This window comes from Kwoniella shandongensis, chromosome 10, assembly GCF_008629635.2.
Source record: "Kwoniella shandongensis chromosome 10, complete sequence".
NCBI classification, from domain to species: Eukaryota; Fungi; Basidiomycota; class Tremellomycetes; order Tremellales; family Cryptococcaceae; genus Kwoniella; species Kwoniella shandongensis.
In genome coordinates, this window is record NC_089296.1 from 279,776 (window position 1) to 305,610 (window position 25,835).

The 25,835-nt window shown below is 50.1% G+C and overlaps 8 protein-coding genes across 8 annotated transcripts; 4 read left to right on the plus strand and 4 right to left on the minus strand.

The window, feature by feature from the left end:
- Positions 1–249: 249 nt before the first annotated feature.
- CI109_105513 (uncharacterized protein) lies at positions 250–1,955 on the plus strand (the record flags this gene model as incomplete). Its single annotated transcript, XM_065967674.1, has 9 exons — positions 250–317; positions 388–467; positions 548–766; positions 839–927; positions 1,021–1,270; positions 1,350–1,442; positions 1,507–1,607; positions 1,665–1,733; positions 1,803–1,955. 9 exons carry the CDS (start codon positions 250–252, stop codon positions 1,953–1,955), a joined length of 1,122 nt encoding a protein of 373 aa, XP_065823746.1.
- Positions 1,956–2,171: 216 nt separating this feature from the next.
- Positions 2,172–4,265, minus strand: CI109_105514 (anthranilate synthase component I; the record flags this gene model as incomplete). The annotated part of the gene is made up of 8 exons (XM_032003412.1): positions 2,172–2,200; positions 2,258–2,353; positions 2,446–2,657; positions 2,731–2,938; positions 2,998–3,618; positions 3,692–3,814; positions 3,879–4,191; positions 4,254–4,265. The coding sequence occupies 8 exons, from the start codon at positions 4,263–4,265 to the stop codon at positions 2,172–2,174; spliced, it is 1,614 nt and encodes a 537-aa protein (XP_031862270.1).
- A 527-nt stretch (positions 4,266–4,792) lies between these two features.
- On the plus strand, positions 4,793–7,327 carry CI109_105515 (uncharacterized protein; the record flags this gene model as incomplete). Its single annotated transcript, XM_032003413.1, has 5 exons — positions 4,793–4,937; positions 5,118–6,821; positions 6,891–6,983; positions 7,050–7,121; positions 7,209–7,327. The coding sequence occupies 5 exons, from the start codon at positions 4,793–4,795 to the stop codon at positions 7,325–7,327; spliced, it is 2,133 nt and encodes a 710-aa protein (XP_031862271.1).
- Positions 7,328–7,591: 264 nt separating this feature from the next.
- Positions 7,592–9,111, minus strand: CI109_105516 (uncharacterized protein; the record flags this gene model as incomplete). The annotated part of the gene is made up of 8 exons (XM_032003414.1): positions 7,592–7,639; positions 7,709–7,798; positions 7,867–8,070; positions 8,176–8,201; positions 8,286–8,418; positions 8,507–8,688; positions 8,767–8,862; positions 8,937–9,111. The coding sequence occupies 8 exons, from the start codon at positions 9,109–9,111 to the stop codon at positions 7,592–7,594; spliced, it is 954 nt and encodes a 317-aa protein (XP_031862272.1).
- A 273-nt stretch (positions 9,112–9,384) lies between these two features.
- On the plus strand, positions 9,385–10,715 carry CI109_105517 (uncharacterized protein; the record flags this gene model as incomplete). The annotated part of the gene is made up of 6 exons (XM_032003415.1): positions 9,385–9,504; positions 9,568–9,608; positions 9,761–10,135; positions 10,290–10,392; positions 10,468–10,557; positions 10,635–10,715. The coding sequence occupies 6 exons, from the start codon at positions 9,385–9,387 to the stop codon at positions 10,713–10,715; spliced, it is 810 nt and encodes a 269-aa protein (XP_031862273.1).
- A 166-nt stretch (positions 10,716–10,881) lies between these two features.
- CI109_105518 (uncharacterized protein) lies at positions 10,882–16,098 on the minus strand (the record flags this gene model as incomplete). Its single annotated transcript, XM_065967675.1, has 6 exons — positions 10,882–13,482; positions 13,758–14,440; positions 14,544–14,800; positions 14,904–14,997; positions 15,091–15,205; positions 15,256–16,098. The coding sequence occupies 6 exons, from the start codon at positions 16,096–16,098 to the stop codon at positions 10,882–10,884; spliced, it is 4,593 nt and encodes a 1,530-aa protein (XP_065823747.1).
- Positions 16,099–16,604: 506 nt separating this feature from the next.
- CI109_105519 (uncharacterized protein) lies at positions 16,605–21,418 on the plus strand (the record flags this gene model as incomplete). The annotated part of the gene is made up of 15 exons (XM_065967676.1): positions 16,605–16,809; positions 16,859–17,121; positions 17,174–17,365; positions 17,415–17,531; positions 17,585–17,684; positions 17,817–17,878; positions 17,935–18,391; positions 18,514–18,761; positions 18,804–19,005; positions 19,074–19,577; positions 19,702–20,444; positions 20,678–20,887; positions 20,948–21,061; positions 21,128–21,300; positions 21,379–21,418. The coding sequence occupies 15 exons, from the start codon at positions 16,605–16,607 to the stop codon at positions 21,416–21,418; spliced, it is 3,630 nt and encodes a 1,209-aa protein (XP_065823748.1).
- Positions 21,419–21,841: 423 nt separating this feature from the next.
- Positions 21,842–25,362, minus strand: CI109_105520 (uncharacterized protein; the record flags this gene model as incomplete). Its single annotated transcript, XM_065967677.1, has 16 exons — positions 21,842–21,987; positions 22,062–22,185; positions 22,253–22,457; positions 22,513–22,589; positions 22,656–22,675; positions 22,728–23,088; positions 23,138–23,284; positions 23,337–23,391; positions 23,443–23,475; positions 23,531–23,570; positions 23,622–23,682; positions 23,736–24,156; positions 24,206–24,345; positions 24,402–24,420; positions 24,503–24,663; positions 24,751–25,362. 16 exons carry the CDS (start codon positions 25,360–25,362, stop codon positions 21,842–21,844), a joined length of 2,622 nt encoding a protein of 873 aa, XP_065823749.1.
- Between the last annotated feature and the right edge of the window lie 473 nt (positions 25,363–25,835).

The window sequence follows — 25,835 nt, forward strand, 5'->3', positions numbered from 1 at the left end:
GAAGTGGGTTTATGGAAAGTGGAAATGCAACAACAAATCTCGCAGTCATTCGTATGGTGGCAAAATAGCAGAAGAAGTGATGACGTGGAAAGATTTGTATGATGATCGGACTTGACCTGTCCCCGAGCGAGTGGTACAAGTGGAGGAGAGGGAAACGTCATGTAAGCGTTTGATGCATTGCTTCTTTCTCTTGTCTCACCTCAGCTCATATCAGATTCGAACAAGCAGAACAAGCAGAGGCAAATCACAATGGCAAGCTCATCTACGAACTCTTACGTGTTGAGCTCCGGCACGACATCGGGGCTTACCATCAACTTGTGAGTGGTCATCTGGCGTTTCTCCCTCCCCCTTGCTCGTGTACTGATCGTTCGTCGCTTGGATCAACAGACACCCTCTTCCTATACTCAACGTCTCAGACCATTACAACAGAGCTCGTCTGACCACGTCAGAAGGCGACTCTCCCAAATGTACGCCTGCAGATTCTACCTTCTCATCTTTCCAGACGGGGGTCAGAGCTGACGATCATCCAACCTAATCTCAGATACAGTGATCGGAGCACTTCTTGGCACTGAATCGAATCGCGAAGTGTCCATCGTCAACTCTTTCGAACTCATCTACCTCACATCATCAGAGACAGATCCAGATGTCGATATGGCCGAGAGCAGTGCGGCGGGCGCAAGTGCAACTGCTGGTGCGAGCATAAGAGGAGGTGAAGCTGGGAAGTACGCTCTCAATGCAGAGTTCCTCGAGACGAGGAAGGAGCAATGTGAGTATGGAGTTGTGGTAATCACCCTTATATTATGTAGGCAATGGAGCTGACGTGGTGTCATTGATGTAGTCAAGCAGGTCTTCCCTACTCTCGAAGTAGTGGGATGGTACTCTGTTGGTGAGGAACCGACGGCGGATGACGTTGCGCTGCATAAACAAGTACGTCTCCTCTCTCCTCCTCTCCCTCGCAACATACATATTACATGTCTTTACCTTCCTTGGAAGCCCCAGCTGACCTCAATACGACCCCAGTTCGCCGGGACTATCGACACACCCATCTTCCTCCTATTTCAACCCGATCCTATCCCCGGCTCCCAAGCTCTGCCTATCAAGATCTACGAAGCGGCCTTGTCCTCCGAAGGCGGTACGAAAGAGAGTGAGAACGAGACGGAGGGCAAGTTTGTCCAACTTGAGTACGGGATTGAGACCGGCGAAGCGGAACGGATCGCTGTGGACGGTGTGTCAAGAGGTGGGATGGGAGGTGACGGTGAGGAAAGTACTGGTGAGTTTATGGCAATCAGAGCTGGTGGCGATATCTGTCGTTGCGCGGTTGCTGATGATCACGCTTTCCGGACGAGTAGTCGTGGCAAATCTCACGACACAACGAAATGCGATTAGGATGCTATACGAACGAATATCAGTATTGCTCCAATACATCTCAGGCGTCATCAATAGTGAGTCGACCCAGTCTGTTTTGCGGTCGCCGAAAATTCAGCTGATGGCATACCCATTACAAAGAAACGGCAAAACCTGATCATACGATTCTTCGTCAGATCTCAGCATTGGTGGCGACCTTACCGACGATGGATGCAAAAGAGTTCCAAGAAGAACTTATGACTGTAGGTTGAGCGCACTCATTCCGCACGAAGTCAGCTAATATGAATTATCTTGTGTAGGAGTATAGTGATGTTCAGCTCGCAGCATATTTGACAACTTTGACCAAACAACTCAATGCGCTTAGCGAGGTACGCCGATGACGGTCCCATTGCACCCGTTTCAAAGACTGAAGAGCTGACTCGATCCCACTTGTGTAGTACGCGGACAAACATAATATCCTCCATCCCGCTCAGACAGACGACTTCGGACCTGCTCATGGTGGTTCGAGAGGTGGACGAGGGTTCGGTGGGTTCGGTGGTGGATTTGGCGGGGGTTTGGAGATTGGAGGGAGTGGCAGACGACGAAAGTAAGGTGTAAAATGAGCCAGTAGGTGTGGATTGTACGATGAGACGAATTATGCATGATCATACGTTCACTTCGCGGTGTGTGCTGATTAGATTGCGGGGACGACTCTCTCCGTGCGATGGGTGTCTGTCCAGTGGTCTTTGTTCAGAGACCAGGTTGACACTCAGTGTATACACCTTCAAGAAGATAATAATGAATGTCATGCATCGAGATTGTCTACTCTATTGGTTCTGAAGTCTAGCGTAGTATTCTAGCGGAACGAAACGTCAGTATCAGACTCTCAGACTGGGGGAGACATCCAACTCACTCTCCGTCTCCTCTATGCACTTGACGTTCGCACCGAGCTTGTTGATGGTCTCAATGTACTCGTCCTCCTCCACACTGTCGAACACGATTCCACCGCCTAGGAACATCAACAAACATTAGCTTCGAATGTCCGTTCGGTCGTCTGTCGTACGTTCAGAAGTGCAGGAAAAGAGGGGCTTGAGTACGCACCTGCTTGCAAGTAGACATTGCCGTCTTTGAATGTCATTGTCCTGATAGCGATACAAGTATCGAGGTTATCCCTATCGAAATCGAATCGACCGACAGCTCCTGCATAGACACCTCTTCGCTCTTTCTCAAGTCCAGACACGAGTTGGATCGCTTTCACTTTCGGTGCACCGGAGACTGTACCAGCAGGGAAGATAGATCGGAATGCGTCGAATCTGAACACAACCATCACCGCATTAGACTGTTACGGAGTGTCAAGTTTGAGTGAAACAGAAAGGTGGAACTCACCTCGATTGGTCTTCCCGGAGGATACCACTGATCTGACTTGTCAGATGGATGACATGACTAAACTTCTCAACGTCCATCAAACTGTCCACTTTGACTGTCTCGGGCTTGCAGACTCGGTTAACGTCGTTTCGTGCGAGGTCAACAAGCATGATGTGTTCCGCTCGATCTTTATCTGACGCCAAGAGTTCTTTTCCGAGTCGGGCATCCTCTGCAACGGTTTGATTGTCAGTCTGACATATCTCATGTTCCGGGCTGGTCACCACTCACCCTCTGCTGTCTTGCCCCGCCTGACTGTACCTGCGATAGCATGGTTGTACACCTTTCTCTTGTCGACCTTACACAGTGTCTCGGGACTAGCACCGACGAGTTGGACATCTCCACAATCGAGATAGAACATATATGGACTAGGGTTGAGTCTTCTCAGATGTCGATAGACATTGAAAGGGTGGAGCGCAGTGGGTCGAGTGAGCCGCTGACTCGGAACAGCTTGGATGATATCTCCCTTGAGGATATGTTCTTTCAGGTTGGTGACGAATCCTTCATATCCTACTTTCCCAACATTACTCTCCGCTTTGGCACCAAGTGTGATCGGCCCCTGTTTCGGTAATGGTGTTTCTGGCGAAGCCAACTTCTTTCTGAGCTGTTCGATCCGAGCGACACACTCTTCGTACAATGCAGGCAGTTGGGAAGGCGGTGTACCGTCAGGCAAGTGGACGTGCGAAACGATCTTGATCGTTTGGTAGATGTGGTCGAAGATGATGTTGGTGGAACAGATCATGAAGAAGGCTTCCGGCATACCGGGGATAGGGTTGTGGAGGGGTTCTTTCGGTTTGGTGACGGGCTCGAAATGGGTCACAGCGTCGTATGTGATGAAGCCGACCGCGCCACCTATTGCCACCATATCAAGTTAGATGAACAGCACTCCAGTGTAGTAAGGTAGCAAAGAGCAATTGAGGCATACCAGTGAAAGTGGGGATCTCTGGAATCCTAGCATATCGATATCCTTCCAACTCCTTCTCCAACGCTTGCAATGGATCACCCTCAACATCGAATCCCTCTCCCGTTCGAACAGTTTTCAGAGGGTCTAACTTGTTTGTCAGCTTTGCGAGCTCGTTTCTTTAGTTGCGTGACGGTTGTCGAGAGCTCACCTGCTCCAACGAAAGTATATCTCCCCAAGTTCTCTCCTCCAATGACACTTTCCAACAAGAAACTGTGTTTGCTATCCTTTGCGATCTTGAGATATGCCGATACCGGAGTCAGCAAGTCTGCCGGGATCTCCACAAACACAGGGACCAAGTTGGGTTTCGTGTTCTCAGCAACAACCGGAGTGGAGTTTGTCGCCGAGTTGGAGGTAGGGATGGGGTAAAGCGAGGTTGAGCGTGGGGATAGGGTTGTCGGGGACGAAGAGGAGGTGGCGAGGATGTTGATCAATTCCGAGAGGGAAGGTTTGGCCTCGAGCGACTGACATTCAGCAAAGGTCAGCGAGCGGCTCTTCACAGCACTCCGGTACTCATCAAACTCACAGAGGGATCCATGTTGGGCGGGGTTTGATCAGTGTACAGTTGAATGATATGATATTGTGAGAGATGTATTCTACTGTATATAGGTATATGTATACTCGTATCCAACTCGAGTCGGTCATCTTACCAACATCGCCGGCCGCTTGGACTTTTCCTGTAAGGTGGTTGAAACCGAGCTCACGTGATCCGAATCAGGATCTAAATAGAAATACCGGAAGGGGGCGCCGACCATTACAATACAAGGGGGGCTGAATTAGGGTTCAATTACAAAACATTTGTATCAAGCTGACATAGGAAATTGTAATCGACACAAGGCAATCAGTGGTCGCTACGTCAAAGCAAAGCAAGCAAGCAAGCCAAGTCAGTCATCAATCAATCAATCCATTCAAAACACCCCCCATCGATCACTCGTCTCTCCCCTTACCACTACGGACCCTCCTCGATACTCTTCTTTTTGGAGGAAGTGATAAGGCGTCGTGGTCGAGTAGCTCCATTTGCCTACCTTACGGTTCCATCTCCTCTGTTAGCACCCCCTCACCACGATGTCGTCCTATCCACGTCGAGCTCAGACCTACGATAACTATGCCTCGCCCAGCTCGTCAGGCGGAGGTAACGGTAATTTTAGCTATGCAGATGGAACAGGGCAGGCTGCGACAGCTGGGAGGAGTCAGAGCATGCGCCATCCGAGTGAGTGCTTTGATGCTCGCAATCGTGGTTGTTTGTTCGTGATTTGTGCATTAGGCAACACGTACAAACAACAAGACAGGTGTAGTTGCTACTACAGGCTGTTACGACGAGGTTGCACGTCTCCGCCAGCTGCCCCGTTCAAGTGATTATGCTTATTTTGTTTGGTCGCTGTGCTCGTAGACGATCAACCAGAGATTGATCCCAACGATCCACCGCTCCCTTCATACTCTGCGTTGATGGCTTCCGAGTCAGCTGGTTTATCACATTCCCCTCAACCCCTCAGTGATGCAGGACATCACTCGTCCAGCCACGGTCACGGTCGTACGCCGAGTTTAGATCACGCTCCTTACGCGCCTGTGGATTATGGCTTGCCTTCTGCGACATACACCTCTTCACAACATGGTCATGATACCAACCCGAACGCAAATCATCGACTTTCTGCTGGAAGTATAGGGAGAAGACCTATTTCCGATCCTAACAATATCGATTTCTCCTCATTGCAAATCACAGCAGCCCATCCACTACCATCACCACCCGGTCCCCCTTCCAGACATCAGACAGCACCACCACAACAGAGACCGTATCCTCAAGGTGGTCAATACCCAAGGCAGCGATCGACCACGGGAGGCTATCAAGGTGGAGAAGGTGGAGATGCGTCTGCGAGCGTGTATAGTTTGGACTCTGGGATGGGGGCATATGCTGGAGGAGCTGGAGCAGGAGGAGCTGGGACAGGACCAGGCTATCAAGGAGGTGGATATGGCGGTTATCCTGCCACTGGACCACCGGTCCAAGGTGACTTTACAAACCCATACTACTCTGCTGCGACGGATTTCCTCGGTCTTCCACCCGGTACCGAGCCAGCTTATGCATCGTCGAGCACGCTCCCCTCTCGACAACAGAGCACCTCCACCCTCGCACGTACCAAGACCAGCGCGACGACACTTTCCAACGCATCTTCCATGTCCCTTTCCCGCAACATCACGGAGCAAGTCGGTGCTTCGTCCACTCGAAGACGCGGTACGCAAGCAGCGATCGATCTAAACAAACCTCCATACACGAAACAATACGTGGACGATTATCGAAAACGAATGAAGGATGACCCAGACCCCGAAGCGCAATTCGCGTTTTCGAAATATCTCATCGAGGCCGCTAAGAAGCTTGGAGACGAGATCAGTCAGAGCGACCCAAAGCTTGGACGAAAGTACCGTGATAACCTGCTACAGGAATCGTTGAGGAACATCAAGAAATTGGCAGAAGGGAAAGAACCCTATCCGGATGCTCAGTTCTTCCTCGCCAACCTGTATGGTACGGGACAACTGGGTCTAGGAGTCGATCACGAAAAGGCCTACTATCTGTACTTGATGGCGAGCAAGTTGAATCATCCAGCTGCGACATATCGATCAGCTGTCTGTAACGAGATTGGAGCAGGGACGAGAAAAGATCCGAATCGAGCGGTCTTGTTTTATCGAAAAGCAGCTGCTTTGGGCGATACGGCAGCGATGTACAAACTGGGTATGATCCTCCTTGGCGGGTTATTGATCCAACAACGAAATCCCCGTGAAGCGATTGTTTGGCTACGTCGAGCTGCATCGCAAGCGGACGAAGATAATCCGCACGCATTGCACGAGTTGGCCTTGTTACATGAACGACCGAATAATGGCGGGATCGTCCCACACGATTTGAATATGGCGAGAGAATTGTTCACACAAGCGGCACAGTTGGGATATGCGCCGGCACAATTCAAATTGGGAAGTTGTCACGAGTTTGGGACATTGGGATGTCCGATCGATCCGAGAAGAAGTATAGCTTGGTATACGAGAGCAGCGGAGAAAGGCGATAGTGAGGCAGAATTGGCATTGAGCGGGTGGTATCTTACGGGAAGTGGTGAGTGTGGAGTTCAAATACTTCGACAAAATACCTCTCGCTGACGAAGTGATTTCGCTCGATTAACAGAGGGAGTGTTGAAGCAGTCTGATACGGAGGCGTATCTATGGGGAAGAAAAGCTGCGAACAAGGGGTTGGCAAAGGCAGAATATGCGGTAGGCTGTGAGTGCACTCTGCAATCTAATCAACTCGATAGCACGGACTAAACTAACGTTGGTTGTGGTACAGACTACACCGAAATTGGGATCGGTGTGAAACAAGATATCGAACTTGCAAAGAGATGGTACATGCGTGCGGCTGGTACGTGTTGTCCCTCATTCCTGTCTTTGACCGATCAATTCGGTCTTTGTGATGAAGAAGTACTGCGCTGACACTTACACTCCGCAGCACAACAACATAAACGAGCAATGCAGCGATTGACAGAATTGAACAATACAAAGATGCCAAGAGGGAAAGGAGCTAGACCAACAAGACACGAAGCGCAATCAGAGTGCGTGGTGATGTAGATTTAAATATGGGTATTTTAGATATCTCATATCTCATCTGTCTATTTGGTGAGTTGTCTCTCTAGTGCAGAAGAGATATTGGGACTGATTGAAGTCATCGTGGCGAAGATGGAGAGATAGGACCAATACACGATCTAGGTAGAACAACAATCGATATATGTGCATCTTCTATATTCAACCATTTATATTGTTTGGAATTTGACATTCGATGTAATCAACGTTATTGCATCTGTCCACAGTACAAAGTACAAGGTCCGTCCTCCCTTACTTCCTGATAAGTTTTTCCAGACCGTTGGCAACGTCCTCCTTGAGCTGTTGGCATCATTCATTGATCAGCAATAATCACAATGCACATCGAATGCAGGTCTTGGTGGTACTTACGATGTCCGAGACGACATTCTTGTCGGCGAAATAGGTCAACATGAGTTCTTTACCTATCCAAGGATCGTTCACTCTGCCTAGTATTTTACCCTACTCTTATAGTATTAGTTACACTTGCTACGTATCCGATCATCCCTCCTGGAGAAAGTAGCGCGCACCTCAAATTCAACTACCAAACCACCTTCTGGCGGTCTGACAAGTACCACATCTTTACCCTTTTGTACAGTCTGAGCGGGGAAGAACGATTTGAGCAATTGGATAGATTCGGTAATTCGAGTTTCGTCAGACTCTGAGAGGGAACCGGCTGCTCGGGCGAGCTTTTGACGAGCTGTCAGAGCACGAGTGAAGGCGTCACGGAGGTGCTGCGGGGGGAAGGGCCGAAAGACGATAAGTTAGCATTTGAGTGATTTAGATAGCAGATTTGTGTGAAATAGTGCTTTGGATGGGTAGAGGTAGGCAGGACTCACGCCAAAATCGGTATTTCGATTAGGTACTAGACGTCAGGGCATGCACAGATCAGCATTCGATTCTCCCTCAATTTTCGTACCCAGAGTGCGCAGGACAGTCCAGCACTAACCGATCCTGACAGCACAGGCAATAGGTCTATCCAACAAACTCCTCATCAACGCTTCTCCTGATAATTGTGGAGCACCAAGTGGGTCCGAAGGATTATTCGTAGGTGGCGTCAAGAGATGTTGAGCCGTGAATGACTAGGCGAAAAAGTACAGAATCTTAGCACCGAAAATAGGTCCAGTACCGCTGTGCGAAGAGATAGACTCCAACTCTGAAGCCACTTACATGCCATCCTGGGATATTATGCAGATCGCCCGTGAACCTCTCATCTAGGTAGAATCCTGCGCTGTAAACTTTCACTCGGAGGAAAGAGACTTTCCTAACGCCTAGTCCGACAAGCGTAAGTGGTGCAGAAGGGGTGGTAACGCTCAACGACAGGGGGAAAGGGATAGATGTGTCGGGGTCAACTAAACGGCAAGTCATATCATGTATGTCAGCTTCTATCTTATTTCTACATAATGAATTCGCATGAGATCTGGACTAACCTCTGAAAGGAGCTTTTGATTTTGGATCATCACGAAAGTCCGCCGGCGCAGAATCTGCATGGACCAAGAAAGGAGATTTCAAGCTATCTCTAATACCTATGTACACCAAATCTGAATCAGCTATCTAGGCACCCGTTGTGTCTTCCTCCGTGATGCACGTCTCAGCTTACCCTCTGCAGAAGGCGATAACCAGATGGTTCCCGCTCCTGCCACGCCTAGAACGGTGAGGGCGACGGCAAAAGTCGGAAGGGACCCATTTCGTGAGATCGGTCGGCGAGTCGCGCGAGCAGCGCTCGATCCCGATCGAAGAGCATTGTATAGCGGTCTGGTGGATCTAAAGCTCATTTTGCGTAGTTTGTGTGAGATCGAGCGATCTTAAGGAATATCCAAGTTGGAGATACGTATACGAGTAAGTATCGATCAATAATAACACCCGTACGGGGCAATCCGCAGAAAAGTGGAGGGAGGTAGAAGGTAATCTTCCACCTCATGACTTTTAGTCGTTCACTCGAAGCTGCCGCAGTCGGATATGGATGAGATATTGTTGATGATGGGCAATTGGTACCTTCCTGATTCATACGCTGTACTGTACTAGTCGGCCGAACGTAACGATCCAAGATGTCATCTTCGTCATCGACGCCCACCGCCACTGCCACACAAGAACAATTCGATTCTGCAGCTGGGTGGTTATCTGGTAATCCAGCAGCTGCAGGCTTGTCGAACGAGGTCAAGTTGGAGGTGAGTTGAGTAGGCTTCGGTTCTCGGCAAGGATGTGTGCTGATGATGGGGTCCATTTCGCAGTTGTATGGTCTGTACAAATACGTGACTAGTGACGAACCACCGTGAGTACTATCTGCCCTTACTCATTCACAATTAGCATGTATGATTATCACCTCGTCACCACCAACCTCTTCACAGGCTGCTGGTCTCCCACTTTGCATAGAAAACCTCGCTGACCTTCTTTGACCTTCTTCCCGTCCGTCTGACGTTGCAGACCCAGATCCCGACCATCTATCTTCTATCCCACCTTGAGAGCAAAATACGATTCTTTTGTCTCTGTCCACACTCATTATTCCACATTGCTCAATACGACTATTGCCGAAACCAAATCCCAAGCTCGTGGGAGGTATGTGAATATCGCTCGGGGAGTTGGATGGACGGGTGAAGTGGAGGAAGAGATTGACTTGGAGAAGTTGGATGACGAGTCGGGCTCAGAAGCGGAGGAGGGTCCAGCATCGGGGGATGGAGGGGTACAGGGGAAAGATAAAGGGAAGGGGAAGGCGACAAATGCGGAAAACGCTTGGAGATCTGTCAGCGTAATGGCAGAACAAGGTGATATCGAGGGTGAAGAGGATGGTGACGAAGAGGAGTGAGTCGGATCAAGTCATGTCTGCATACCGCAAGGAGACGCTTTGTTCCTCGGCAGCTGCATCAGAGCTGCCTTGGGTCTTGATCCAGAGAACGGGTGGTTGCGCTTAGCACTGGCTCACTGGCTGATCATCTTGTCTAAATCACTTCCGCAGCGAGCTTAGCCCGATACACGAAGCTGTCATTTCCGACGCTATAGACGAGGTGAAACGATTACTAGCGCAAGATCCGGCGCTAATCAATGCACGAGACGACTTTGTGCGTATCCGCCTCATCAACATCTGAAGTGGATTATACTAGAGTCATCGCTAATCGAATTTGGAATCGTTGTAGGGCTATACACCATTACACCTTGCAGCAGATCGCGGATATCCTGAGATAACTCGATTGTTACTACTTCACGGGGCGGACAAGGAAGCAAAAGTATGTCCACTTCATTTTTGCGCTCAGGATTGATAAAACGCTGCGGAACAAGCTGAATTTGTGAACTACGATTTCAGGATGAAGATGACCAGACGCCTTTGATGTTGGCGGAGATATCGAGTCGAGATGACATTATCGCGATACTAAGAGGCACTTAGTATGTGACCTGGGAAATATAGTCTGTATAGGAAGAATTCCTCTCTGCCCACGCTTGGCCATGAGAGCCATCGCTTTGTATCTCGTCTAGCAGAGGAATGCGCCAGCCACTGTAGCAGACAATGCATGTAATACAATCGTTATTCATAATGCGTGGTATAGTACCGTCTACTCGTGACAACCCCTATGCAACACTTTACCCGAACCAAGCACCACCAAACCTTCCTGCTCTGCGCCCTTTCCAAGCAAGGCTTTCCCGCACACACCACATTCTCCCCAATTTACTGGTCCCCAACCTCTGTTCCTCTTCTTTGTCTGTTCCTGTAGTGCCTCGTACAAGTCCGCCTCTACCAATTTCGTGGTCATTCCTAACAATTCGCCTTCCGATCGGTAGCTATCCAACATCCCCGTCAAGATCGTTCGGAATTCAGAGTACGCTCGACCTTTCTTATTGCGTTCGTCGGACGTCGTCGATGCGTCGACTAGTCGTTTGAATAATCTTGGGAAAGATAATGATGGTGATGAAGAAGATACGAGGGACGTCAATGTTTCTTGAACTAAAGATCGTAGACATTCAAGTACCGCCGTATCGCTCGTCGTTGTCGTCCTTCCTTCCGCTTTGAAGCTCAAAGCCGAAGCAGAATGGACCAGTTCTATAATCTCGTGCAAGACTCCCAACCACATATCTTCCACTTCCACTTCCGCTCCGTCATCTGTACCTTCACCTCCGCTCTTGGAAGAATGTTCTTGACACAACCTCACCGCCATCCTCGAGACGGATTGCACCGTCTGCAAAGCGAGGTGAATACCTCCCAAATCATTGCCGACCAATGATTCGCCTAGGTCCGAGCCCTTTGTACGAAGAACATCGCCCACCGTCTCGAACGTCTCTTTGGTCTTGCCCTGTCTATCGAGGGCCCAGAGTTGACCTTCGTACAATCCGCTTTCTTCGCATTGGGAAACAAGTCGCTCGAGATCGAAGAAAGCCGAGCCGCGATGATCGAGGAAAGCGACTACATGGTCCGGTTCGTTCTGACATAACAGCGAAACGTATAGATGACGAGATGGAAGATCCACATGACTCGATGGGACAGGTGCAGTTGTGCCCATCTCTTCGACATCCGGTTCGAGCAGACACCGAAGATAAGCCATCTGCTTATGTGGTGTTGGTCCCAGCGCTTCGATAGCTTGTCCATGACACGATGGTAAATCTCGATCTAACAACAGGGCAGTCTGTCTAACTCCCAGATCGAACAGTTGTGGAAGGGCGTCGACCACCGCTCCAATCACTTCACCTGAGGCTGAAGCGGTCTTGATGATCTCGTCCAAGCTCGTGAAGACTTCCTCGTCTGATTCGGGATCTTTCAACAGCGTCGAGATCAATTGCGCCCATTTGCCTTCGCGTCGATAAGCAGATCGAAGGATACGGAAGAAACCTGCTTGGTCGAACAACGCCAGCATCGCATCGGAATCGTGGGGCGTGTAAGCTGATAACAGATACTCCGCAGCGAGTTGTCGGTCTTCTCGAGTACTCTGATCTGGATCGCTCGCCAAGCTGACTAAGATTCGATGGAGCGTCGAAGGCGGAATGAAGAGGAACTGAGGGTATTTTGGCAAGTTTCGAGCAACAAAAATGTGTAAGAAAGTGATGTCGCCTGGATGGAAGTACTCCGGGTCCATCACATCCAGCATGAGGTTGACGATAGATTGTCGGTTGATAGCGCCGGAAGTATCATTCAAATATGGATCTTCGAAGGCAATGTCCATGGCGTGCAGGAAGGCTTCAGTATCGAACCGAAGCAACAGGCTGAGGTAAGGATAAGGAGGTTCTGGAGGTTCGCCGGTGAGGACCAAATCCCCACCAAGGGGCCAAGCAACGGTACGACCCTGGAAGATGAAGTTGTATACTTCCGATCGAGCGAGATACGCTTCTTCTTCGGGTATTGGCTCGCCACTGGGGTATGACAAGCCCGAAAGGACAGTCTCGATATACGCATACAGCTTGTACGCATTCGGCGCCATACCCTCCAAGTCATCTTCGCCTTTCTCTCCTACCAATGACGGCCGGTTCAGTCGGTGGTGTTGTATATCTCGTACGACGCCGATCAATTTGACAACCGGAGCGACATAATCCTTCATCGCACGTGTGTAGACATGTATCATCGCGTCCCACAGCCCGTGAGCCTCACAAAGCGTGATAGCCTGGTTGATGTCGAGAGATATTGGATCAACATGCCATATGACCGATTCGGCAAGATCGAGTTCGCCCTTTTCGTCGTGCATTTTGATTAGTCCTTGAATGATGATGGGTGGTACCTCTCGGATTCGACCTGAAAATATGAATGGTTCGAGTACGTTGAGGAACACTCCCTGTATACCGACTTGTGAAAAATGCTCAAAGGCGTCGTCAAAGAGGAAAGAGCTGTCCTTGATAGCGAGACATGCTTCGATGCACGATGTTGCCAGACCTTCGAAAAGGCTTGTCAAGTCGACACCTCGTCCATCAGCACTGTAGTGGGTATCGTCCGTCATCCGGTCGGGTGAGAAGGCCCATTCGAGGGAGGCGTGCATGAGTTCTCGGATCCGAGCACCAATGACAGCTTGTTTCTCCTCGGTTTCTTCAGGCAGGCCAATGAGATTGCCAGTTGCTCGACCCTCATAGTATGGCAGGGCTACCTGTATTGCTCCGAGAAAGTCGCCTCGATGGACACATCCGAGGATCCTGTCGTTCCAGTGTAAGAGCGTCCCAACTTGGAGATTGGTTTTGGTCTACTGGTTAGCGAATGCCGTGGCTCTTATCACTCACCAGAAGGAACAGTTTGCCTCGGTGCGTTTTGGCGCTGCCAACGAAAGATTCCAAGGGTCCCTCTAGCCCACCCTTGACGGACAGCCCAGAGTAAAAGTCTTGAGCTGTCAGCAAACGAGTTTGCAAGGGTGTTGTCTCCACAGTAGTCATTGATCGGACATCAAGGAGCAGAAGTTCGGTCGTTGTTACAATGAGAAGATGCTAATCGTTAGCCATGGTCAGCGAAAGATACACTCACATTCGGATTGTACCACTGCAATGCCCGGACTGCCTCCGATGCCTCAAATTTCCTCCCTTCGACAAATTCAGGCTTCGAATCCTTGCCATTTACTTCGATCCGAACACGTAGAAATCTGACTGATCTGCCCCACGAGTATACCAAAACAGGATCCGACTTCGAATCGCCATCGACTTCGCCCGATTTTAGCCATACCGCGCAGCCCATATATCCACCCTGCTCTCCGCCCGTCGCGTCTCTCATCTTCCGAAACCAGGTTTTAGCGGAAGGCTTCATGCCCACAATTACTAGCTTCGAGGGAGTGAGAAGAGCGGAGAGGTGGAAAGTGTCGGTCAGATGAGGATTTTCTCCAAGGGGCAATGGTAGCGCCACGAACAGAGTTGTGGGTTTTCTCGAGGGATACGATGTCGCTTCCATGTCGGTCTCTGGATAACTTCCCAGCATTCGAACCACATCGTTGCTGTCGACTCCCATGACTCGGCCAAGGCTCCACCAAAACGCACGACCGTGTTCGTCACCAGTGACGATGGAGGTGTGCCTCGAGCCTACAAAGCCGACATGCAAGATACGGCTACCTTGCAGATGCCCTTCTCGACGACCAGAGAGGACCTGCTTGGGAGTCAGAGCAAGGGTCGTACGAGCAGCTTTGGTGGGATTTGACAAGTCGTATAGGTGGATGTTGCCTGACGCCCGACCAACAGCGATGTAGGTCTGATCCGAGGAGATGTTCACGGTGGTAACGGGCGAGTCTGTTTGTCAGCTGATGTCGAAGCTAACGACACTCACCTGACCCTTCGTTACCCAAGACATGCTTCATCTCCTGATCAAACGCATAAACGATAACGAATCCTCTCTCTGTCCCCACAGCGATCATGCCTCGTATGTCCATCACTGTAGGTTTTCCCAACCGTTCGTCGGCTGTTTCTCCATTCACAGATCCACCCAGAGGGAGACCAAGCACCGAACTCGCTTTCCGACTAGGTAGCGGTCGAATGGGAGATGCTGTTCCACTTGTTCGGCGTGAGAATAGATGGGCAGAAACTCTGCGTAGAGGATGGAAGGTGAATGCAGGACCTTGCGGTTGACCTTGGCCCGGCGCTTTGGAACCGGATGGCTGCTCATTGATAGCCAGAGGAGCAGGCGTACTTCCCGTTGACATTGTTTCGGACTTGGCCATCGATATCTGCGAGAAGTGACTGGGTGTACGGAGATGCGCAAGCTGTGGATGCCGTAGAGATTGCTGTGTGGAAGAAGAAGTGGTCCGCATATGTGATCTCAAGCGAGATATGGATGGATCTGCTTGTCAGCTGCGCACTGTTATCAAGAAACTCACGTATAAAGGAAGCCCTTCGATTTGGACTCGGCGTGAAGCCGGGTGTCAGGCGTGTATCCTTCAATCGAGAGACGGGTATAGAGGTTGTAGACGGTGTGCGATCGGACATATCCTCCTGCATTGCATGTCAGTTGACATTTAGCAGCTTTACGACGGAGTACTCACCCTCAGTGGGAATTCCATTACCCCGAATTCCTCATCTCCGATACCGCTCTCCGTCATTGACTTTTCCTCTGTACCCATTATATCTCGATAAGTCTCCCTGTAGCTTCTTTTGGGAACGCCATCCGGTTGGGGGGATCCTGACGGATGATAGGCATAGCTATCGACCGTACTCTGTATGGATGGACTGAGTAAACCATCCGCCTTACTCTGCGTGTGTCGGTTGTTGTTCAAGATGTTATGTAATCTTCGTTCGTATTCGGCAGTGTCAATATGATCGTTGATCGCGGGAGAGTCGGGATAGCTCTCTGTGTCAGGGGCACCAGCGTGGAAGGGTGGTGCAAGAGGTGGTGTGTCGGCTCCCCAGTAGTTGTCGCTTGGTCCGTTTTCTATCTCACTCGGATTGAACGGTATATCGCTAGATCTTCGCCAATCTGCTGGAGGCAGCTCATGCGGTAATGGTGAAGACAGGGGTGAATCTCTCTTCCAATAATCGCTCGGTCCAGCTTCCACATCTTCTTCCTCTTCCTGTTCCTCTGAACCGTTGACATGTCGAGATCTCCACCCAGGTGGAGGTGTGGGACTCCCTTGTTCATTGAGCTTCCCATCTACCTCCTCTTGACTTTCCTCCTCTTCCTCACTGTCATCAGCATCATCCTTCGGTGTACCGCTTCTTCCGAGAGCTCGTGAGAACAGTCCGCCAACTGTGTTATGGGTGTTGTTGTTCCCTCCTGAACTTGAGCTTCGCCGAGACCGTGAGTTAGCACGGACCGTTCGATTACCGGATGATGTTGATGATATCCCAGAATTTTGCCGTCGTGGAGCCGTCTTTGGTGGGGGCGGCATCCTGTCTGTTGTTTGTTGATACGTCAAGCTACTTTCACCAACATGCTATCAAATACAAAGTTGGTATGATGTTGACGGTGGACGGTGTGGTTGGTGGATTAGCTACGCTAGATCAGCTAGATGGAGAGTGGTGACGTTTACGGTAGACGCCGGGGCCTGATTACGGGGGTTTTGATATCAGGCTCCTTATTGTGTTTGAAATGTGGCTGATATTCTCCCTCACGACGTTCCTGATTTCTGTGACGAGTAAGTTAAAGTAAACATAACATTTGACACGACGGATTATCATTCAACGCAACATACAATCACTCAATCGCTATCCAATAGACCTATATTACTCGAATCTCCTCTTGATCAGTCAAAAGAGACACAGACCTCTCATCACACTGTCTGCCCCGGCCCAATCCACAAACTTCTACCATCAAGCATAATCGAACTCACCTCGCTTTGAACACGCCTCGAAGCAACAAACGCACTGACACTTCCCTAGTAAGGGAGATGCCATCATGGCCCCGACCAACTTTGTCGCCTCTTCACAAAGACAAAGACCAGGTGTAGCTCGACACAAATCAGCTGAACCACTTCCACCTCCGCCGCCGCCAAAACTCATAGATCTCAGCAGCTCGACGAAATCAACCGATAGGGAGACTGGTAATAAGATAACGAGAAGAGCATTCCTTTGCGATGTCGTGGTGGAAAGAGAAGGAGAAGGTCAGTATAGAATGTTTCCCGAGTTCGCAAAGACTGACGTGTATAACAGAAACGGCCAACCTTCTCGCTCACCTTGGAGAGCCTCTGAAACCGCTATCAACTTTGCCTCCTCCCCCTCCGTCAACGAATGGTCGGCCAACTACACCATCGCGTCTCGCACTCCCTCCCGACTCGGATGATGAACGCGATGGTGCATCGCCCGGCTGGACAGGGGCGAGGAAGGATGAGATGACGCATCGCTTGTCCAACTTGATTGATGAGCTGGTCAGAACGGAGAGGAGCTATCTTTCCCGTGTTCACGCCTTGAAGACTGTGAGTGCTATCGTCTACCATCGAAATGCTCGTTCCTCATGGATAACTGCAGAGCTATGCGGACCGACTACGCCTTTTCGCACGAGATCCCAATCAACAACTCATCCCGCCATACGAAGCGAAAGCGATGTTTGCGAACATCGAAGCCATCGTTCCAGCTTCCGCAGCATTCCTCACCGATTTGGACGCGATGCTCCGGTCAGGCAAAGGAGAGGAGACGGTGGGAGACATATGCTTGAGACATGTACGTAGTATCTTCTCTATCACATGCTGGTTATTGACCCAGATTGCAGTTCAAGGATTTACGTACATTCGACCCGTATCGAACTTACTTGAGCAAGCAGGACGAATCGCAAAAGATGTTTCAAGAGTCGCTGAGGAAATTCCCTGGTTTCGTTAGCTTTATCGAAGTGGGTTCAGTCAAGCGTTTCCATTGCTGGACTGTGCTGACCATTGCCTCCAGAGCACGAAATACCAAACAACTGGAATTGGGAACATCGGTCTACGTGAACTGCTTATGGAGCCAGTCCAACGTATACCGCGGTATACCCTTCTTTGGCAAAGTAAGTTACTTCCGTGTAAGCTCTTTCTAACGTTGTCAGCTATGGTCAAATGTATGTCGCCTCTGTCAACACAACGCGCCAAACTTCTGGAAGCTACGGAGATCGCGTCCAGGATCGCTCGATGTGAACCAGATGCTCAGACGGTGCGGGCGACCGTTATGTATCACCTTGAGAGGAATATCGATGATTTCCCCGTACGTGCTGAGTCATGGATATGACACGGTGCATGCTGACCCATTGGTAATTGCAGGCCAAGCTGTTCAGTAACAATCGAGATTACATCGACTCTATCGACGTTGAAGATCTTCCTGCCGAGTATCCCACCGCCTCATCTCCTCCTTCACGTCCCCTCTCGACCATTAGCTCTCGCCCGTTGTCGATGTCATCAGCGTCGACTCACTCCATGGCCTCGCTCGGATCCCTCAATTCCAATAGCCACCTTCCCCAATCGCCGCCTTCGAATTCGTCGACCATGGCCACTCTTCACTGCTCCCTGTTCTTGTTCGATGACAAGTTGATGATCGTCAAACGTCAATCAAGCTCCGTCAGCGGTCGCAAGGTGACGGGTACGGACGACGTTCAGAAGTTGGTGAGAACCGGAGGTGGAGTCGCGGTCATCGACAAGCATAACGTGAAGAAAGACAAGCTCAGCTTTCGAGGAGAAGTGGATGTGCTGGATGTTATCGCTTCAGATATTGGCGGAGGAGGTGAGTTTACTGTCTCAAGCGGTCTTGCTGACAAACGACAGACTTCCATCTCTTCTTCGAGCGCCCACCAGCAGACCAATCTGGTCGATGGTCTGGTCGCCCTTTCCGCTCGTACACGACAGTGCATCCCCCCTACGCCGTCTCCCTGGACCCCTATGCCACGAAAAGGGACAAATCGCGCTTTGTCCAAAACCTGTGGGCGGCTCAAGCATTGGCACGAGCGAAGTTACTTCCGAAGCACGTTCGTGCTGTGCCTCGTGTATTGATGAGTGCCGAAGAGGTCGAGCTGGAGGCAGCAGGCGATCCATTTGGCAGAGCGAAATGCTTCTGGGATGTGTGGGATAAGAACGTATGGAGCAACGTCCGAAAAGTAAGTCCACTATGTTGTTTGGGTTGTGCTTACTGTCTGCAGGCCAAAGTCGTAATTCACGTGGATGAGGATGGCTTTGCGCCCGACATCCCAATGGTCGAAGGAAGCTATCCCCTCCTGAGCATCCGCCTGCAGCCTGTTGCAGGGGGACTCTGTCGCTTCTCATCGACGACTACCGGCGACGACGATGACGAGCGGGTTGTCATTGCGATGAACGAGGTCACTACCAAAATCGCGACAACAGGTGAGTCGTTTCCATTTAGCAAAGCTAATCATTAGTGCATCGGTACGGTATTTTCAAGTTCAAGACAGGAACGACCTCTTGTCCCACAACTCCTTCAGCGGCGTCCCACCGTCTCAGACCCTCAATGCTCAACCTCGATGCAATTTCTCGTAACTTGTTCGGAGCCGGAAGTGTTTCCGGTAAGAGTGGTACAAGTAGCGACATGTTTAGTACCAGCAGCTCCAAACGAGGATCCAAGACTTTCGCCAGTCGGTCTTCTACAATGGATACCTCCCGCTTCTCGTCGGAAAGTCACGAAGAGACAACCCGGAAACGACTATCTCGTCAATCGAGCTCACCAGAGCTTGACTCTTTGGTCGCTGGCGCACCATACCAAGCCGGAAGGGAAGAGATGGGTCAAAGCGAGATTGACCTCAATGAAAGGCTCAACCTGGCGAGAAACAACAGCAAATCTATTGCTTCGCAGAGTCCTGGACCCTCCAGACTGGGTGTCAAAAGTGTCGCTGAACTACGGGGTCAAGTGGAAGAGAGAGCTAAGATGGAGGAAGCTGAGGCGTCTCTCCGAGCGACTTGTGAGTCAGAATGTTTTGAATTTAGGCTGACAACCAGTGGAATCGCCACCTGCGATATCTGCAACCGCCCCTTTGCATATCAGGAAAACCCCCTCTCCCACTCGTCCTTTCACCCCTGCTGCAGATCTCACTCCCGTAGCTTCGTTGAACCGTCCTACGTCGCCCAGTACAGAACCTCTGCGCAGGACACCAACATTAGCGCAGTCGATTCTACCTGCCGAGGATGTGCTCTTCACTTCTCCGAGGCAGATCGCTAGTCCACCACCTCCGCCATCATCCTCGACTGCTCCGCTGTCACCTCGACCTTCCACCGCTCCCTTGTCGCCTCGGCCAATCGGACCAAGAAGTCCCATCCCAGGGCCACGCAATCCTCCGCCTCGGCTTCCTACGCAAACACCGATCTTGGGCTCTGCCCATACGAAGCTTCGCATTGTATCCGGCGGTGGTCGACGGATATCTCTTGGACGTGAAACTGTTCCGCTCAAAGGTGGAGATGAGAACGACTCGCTTACCCAAACGACACCTACCATTCTCATCACCAAACGACAGCATTCCTCAGATCAGCTGTCTCCTCGAAAACGCTCTCCCACGAGGAGTCCTCTTTATCCTCGTGAAGCTTCCGATCCTTCACAGATTCTACCAGACCCCCTGAACGTTCCGTCGTTCTCGAAGAAGCCCGGAACTCGTCGCGTTTCTGGGAACAACAGACAGACGCCTAGACGGTCCTCCGGCCCACTCACAACACCTCGAACAGTATCGGCGTCACAGGCGTCCGTCACCTCGGTGGCTACGGCGACTACTGTGGATGATGTCGAAATGTCAGATCATCCTGACATGAGAACGGCCATGGACTCCACAAGGAAGAAGGTGAGTTGAACGACGTAAGGCCTGGCTGACAAATGAACAGATTCGTGATGCGCGTGGATCGACTAAACGACTGAAGTCGGAAATGTCAAATTTGAGAAAACAGATGACAAAGGATTCCAAGGGGAAAGACCTAGCTGCGAGGTTGGATCATAATTCATCTCTGCCGCGTTCTCCACAGCGAAGGAACATCAACGTGAGTGCGACTAATGATGATTGTTGGCTAATGTCGACAGCGCATGGCCGACTACGATACCACACATGATTCGATATCGTCTCGACAATCCTCGTCGGGGAGGAAAGAGATCGATGCGATCGTCATGGACGAATGTGCTCGCGGCATCGTATCGATAGCAGAACGTATCGATGCGCATTTGAAACAGGCGGAGGGTGATAGTGACCAGGCGGCGGTACTTGCCAAACGGCTGGCGCAGGAGAACGAGGCGGTGAGCAGTAAACTCACTCAAAAATGAACGTGTTCGAAGCTGATTCTTGTCGATGTGCAGCGTCTGGGCGAGATACGTGCTTTACAAAGTCAAGTACAGAGATCGAAAGAACATCAAGATTTACTACAAAGACAACTCGGTGATGCCCAAATCGAACTTGACGTGATATACGAAGTACGTTCAAATCGAATACAGATGTTGGGACCACAGACTGACCAACAATTTGCTTTCTGCAATTAGGCATTCAACACTGAACTCGATGGGATGTTCAACGATGCCCAACTACCTGAGACGGAAGCTTTCCAAGCCTTGCGTAACAATCTGCAAGTCACAAAAGCGGATAGGAATGTGCTCAAATTGGAAAATACGAAATTGAAACGAGAGTTGGAAGAAGCGAATCTGAAACGAGAACAGTGAGTGGTACGCTGTAGCACGGCACTTTATAAATGGCGGAGTACAGTAGCTGATCGAGTGTGGTATTGTAATTCTAGATGGGCGAGAATGTTGAGAGCACAGGGTTACGAAGTGTAGTTGTTCAGTGATTAGAAGAGGGAGAGATGGAAATGGACATTGATTTATTCGATTGGTTGTCATTGTTTTTGTGCATATTTTAGTCTATCATACCCCGCATCGGACATCGCTAGATATAGTATACGAGTCATTTGTTGTGTATATACGTTAGCTTCTTGTTTGTAACTGATGTCGAGTTCGAGAGGTATGAATTCTTCCCATACACGCATCACTGTTTGTGGGATGCTGCTGTTGGACGCTCGACTTGCGCTGTCCATGCACTACAGTATAGCGATAGTCACTCATCATGGTATTCATACCGAACGAGAAACTGAATCGATCTACTGTACATCTAACTTAACTTCATACATTTGGAAGAAAAGGTACCTTTCTGAATGTGATGATAACTTTCTACTTGATGTACCACAAACGAAGGGTAGTCGACTACATTGCCAAACCCTCTTGCATCGCCTGTCTTGCTAAACCCAGACCAGTCCTCATTATATCCAATCGGGTTGAAAATACTTCCGCTAATAAAAACGCTGCGAATGATGGATCGCTCCAATATGATAAATGCGCAGTTATCATATCTATTCAACCGAATACACAACTGTCAGTGATAGTGTTCCTCACATCAAACTGACGCTCAAGGGGTTGGACTTACCTAGATATTCGCTCACTCCAGCAGAGGGTAGGAAGAAATCAACATTCCCATGAGGGTTCAGCGCTGAGAACCGTCTCTCCCCTCTCGAACCTTCCAGTCTTTCTTCACCGTGAGGTCCAGACATCTACCGATCACAAGAATCGTCAGTCATAGCCATACATCGACACTGGGTTGGTAGGGGGCCGACTCACCTCGATACCGCTTGGTAAACGGATCACACCCGGTCTGACAGGTTTCTTGTCAGACGGTCCACCGCCCAACATGGAGGGCAGGTAGCTAGATATGGCACTGAAACTGTTCGTGACAGGCGCATAGAATGGTGCAGTGACAGAAGTGATTGCAAGTGGCGGTCGCTTCCCCGCTAACTTGGCGTCAACGGCAGCGTTTAGAGTGTATCTTGATGAAACGTCAGCATTTGGCTTGTAAGGAATCTTTCAACGGATAGACTCACGCGATGGGATCGGTAAAGTAGAAAATATTATAGAGCGAATCGATTGCGAGACAGCCGAATTTTCCACTGCGGTCGAGCTAGAAGGGTCAGGTCGTCAGGTCCAGTCAGCACACCGACGCTTTCTTACTTGTCATTCCACTCACAGCCTCATCTTGCGGAGAGCCTACCTTGTGTGTCAGTTGTATCCGGAATTACCCCCATGTTTCACAACTCACGCATCGTCCGTTCTCTCCCCTTCCTGGGCATGAGCTGAGCGCCTTCAAGATGTAGGAAGATACCCAGTGGACTTCCACACAAGAACAAATTGCTGGTGTTGAAGAGGAACCTATCCCTCGTTCCTGTAATGACTTGCTTAGGCAACTGTGTCAATGACGGCATCTTTGTCGGTTGGTTGCTGAGAATATGTGTAACGAGTGCCGATCCCAGTGAATGACCAATGATGTGGACTCGACCATTCTGTTCAAACTCTGGATTTCGGGCGATCCATAATCGATATAGTTTGTTCGCTTGCAAACACACAGCTTCAATCATCTTTTGGCGGTGATGCGACATGAAGAGAGGTATATCCAGTAAAACCTACCAATGCGTCAGCTGGTGTTGCCCCTCTATGATACGCAATACTCACAGAGTTGGTGAGTTCTCGAACATATGGGATGGATTTGTGAATCGTGATATCGGACATTGAGAAACGATTGTCCATTCCATGCTCCTTGTCCTCGTCAGTCTTCTCGCCGTCAAGATCAAGCGATGCTCGCCATTGTACGGGTAGAATCTATCAGACGTGGGTGAGCGATGTATCCGATGTCGGCGATATAAAGACTTACTTGACATCGTCGGTCGCGAATGATGGAGGCAAGGGCTGGATTTGCTGATTGTTTTCTGAATATACCGTTAGTGCACGCTGAGGAAATGATTCTTCTGTTTACTCACCTGACAACCTGACGAAGCTGATTGCCCGCGTAACTGTGGGCGGTATGGTCAGTATGTCATCAATCTTTCATGTATCGTGACCACTTACACAAAGTTGTATGCCTCATATACCGCAGCCAGTTGTTGACCTGCATGGTTTAATGAGCCGTAGCCACATGACCTCAAGCAAAAGCACTCACCAATACCATGAATGACCAGGATGAGGTCTGTGCAAGGGGTATCATCTTCGCTCGAGTCGACCTACATTTCGACGTCAGCCAAAGTCCAAACTGTCGATGCACCAAGTCACTCACCAATGGTGCATTCTCCTCTTCTATCGCATTCCTATTATCCTCGCTGAAAACATTCGGTCCTCCTTTCCGTCGATCATCGCTCAACCCTTCCACACTTTTCTTCACCCCGTTCAGTGTCTCCGCAGCACTCAATCCCAACCCCTTCACGATTGCCTCAGGTGATTTGTCCTTCTTCTGACTTGTGTCCTTTGACAGTGCGCGATGATGCATAGACGGTGATTTCTCCATGACCGTGGACCGTTGACTGCTCGAACTTCCCCTTCTTGAATGCGTTTGACTTCTTCCGGGGGATGCTGCTTCGGTTTTGTCCTTTCCGGAGGCCAGAGCAGCTGGTCCGTATCCTCGATAGACATACGTTCCTGAAGGTCTCGCTCTCAGAGTCGACCAGAATGCGCGGGAGATGTATGTGAGAGTGCCAGTACTGGATGCCACGGGTCAGCTGAGGTGCTTCCTCTGGAGACGTCACTCACGTTATCAATCTCCCCTTCTCGCCATCTTCAAATATGATGCCCAAACCGCTGCCAAACTTGGCTGGCAAGTTGTACTTTAGTTTTTCCTCCCCGGCAGGTCCTAATGCCATCGCAATCGCAAGTTCGTGTTTGTAGGAAGGCTACAAATACTGTCAATATCTCTCGAGCATGATGTACATTAACAAGTGTCACGTACTTGCCACGGTTTGATCTCTCTGCAATTGAATCAGTCAGCATAGTTGGATTCCGAATGGTTACGGTGTTGCGTAAGATGAAGCTGGATAGTGGTGTACTCACAAGTAACCCCTTTCTATCTCTTCTGCCAGTTCCCACGAAGCAGGTCTAGTCTCATCTGATACGAACCATGTTCCTCTAAGCACGGACACTCTAGGACCTGTATGTGACCAGAATACTGGATGTAGCGATAATGTCGGTAACGAGACCTCAAACAGTGAGTCCTACGGGAAGGCACACTTGCATCAGCTTTCACGCTCACTAGAAAGGCAGAAGGAGAATGACAGTACGACAGGGCTTGTGCTACTCACCTGGCTGACTGGTACACCTGCTATCTCCTCTAAGTTTTCATACTCTTTCTGTTGTTTCGCAATCAGATCTTTGTATTTCGCGTCTAGATCTTGTTCGTCTCCATCTTCACCGAGGTGGTCGGGATCAATCACTCCTTCCTCTGGTACTTTCCCATTCCCATTCCCGTTCTCTTTCACATCCCCGTTCAAATTCGCTTTCTCCCCGTTCAGATGTTCATCTGAAGGGTGCGTTGGTAAACGATCATTGTCGACCGAATGTGAGCTCGCAACACTTTCTCTCCTTTCCTTTTCTTTCTCCTTTTCTTTGTCACCCTCTTTCTCCTTATCTGTCTGCTTGGTCTTCGTTCTCGCTGGGGCACCTTCACCTTCTGTACTTCCCCATTCTCTCACAATCTTTCTCCTCTCTTCATCTGCGTAAGTCTGCCATCTATCTTCTATTCTTGAAGACTCTTCACTGACAAACGCCTTGTAGGTGGTTGAAGCTGCTGTGATTGGCGTAGGAAGAAGGTCGAGATGCTGTGAGCCTGCGTGGACCCATCTTACGTCGAGTCTGGGGATAGGTAGCAAGGGCGGTGTTTCTGGAGGAGGAGCGTCAGGGGGCAATGCTGACATGGTGTTGTAGGAGGGGTAGACTGATATGAGGAGGAAGCAGGTTGGCGAATGATACTTGGTCTAGGTTGTAGCTCTGGTATGGTATGGATAGAGGACAAAGGGTGTGACGAGTGAGCGTTGCTTTATGTTGACGGTGGCAAAGTTCAAACATGGGGTTACGTTACAACTCGAATTACGTCAATGATGCTCGCTGCCACGTTTTGCGACGATTCCAGTATAGGCGTCCAAGATCATTCTTCTTTGATAGGCGCGGGGAGGTTGAGCTGTTTCCGGAACTCGTCAATTTTCCGGACTGCGGTCTTCTAGAACGGCCGGCCGGCACATGCAGCAGCGGCCTCTGCGCTTGGTCCGGCCGGTGACGCGTTCGAGGTTTCATCCCGAATACGAAGGATTTCATTGTTGGCTGACTGAGACCGAGGCGAAGATGGTGGGTGGGTATTGTTGCGATAAGACGAGTCGAGCGAGATAAGCGA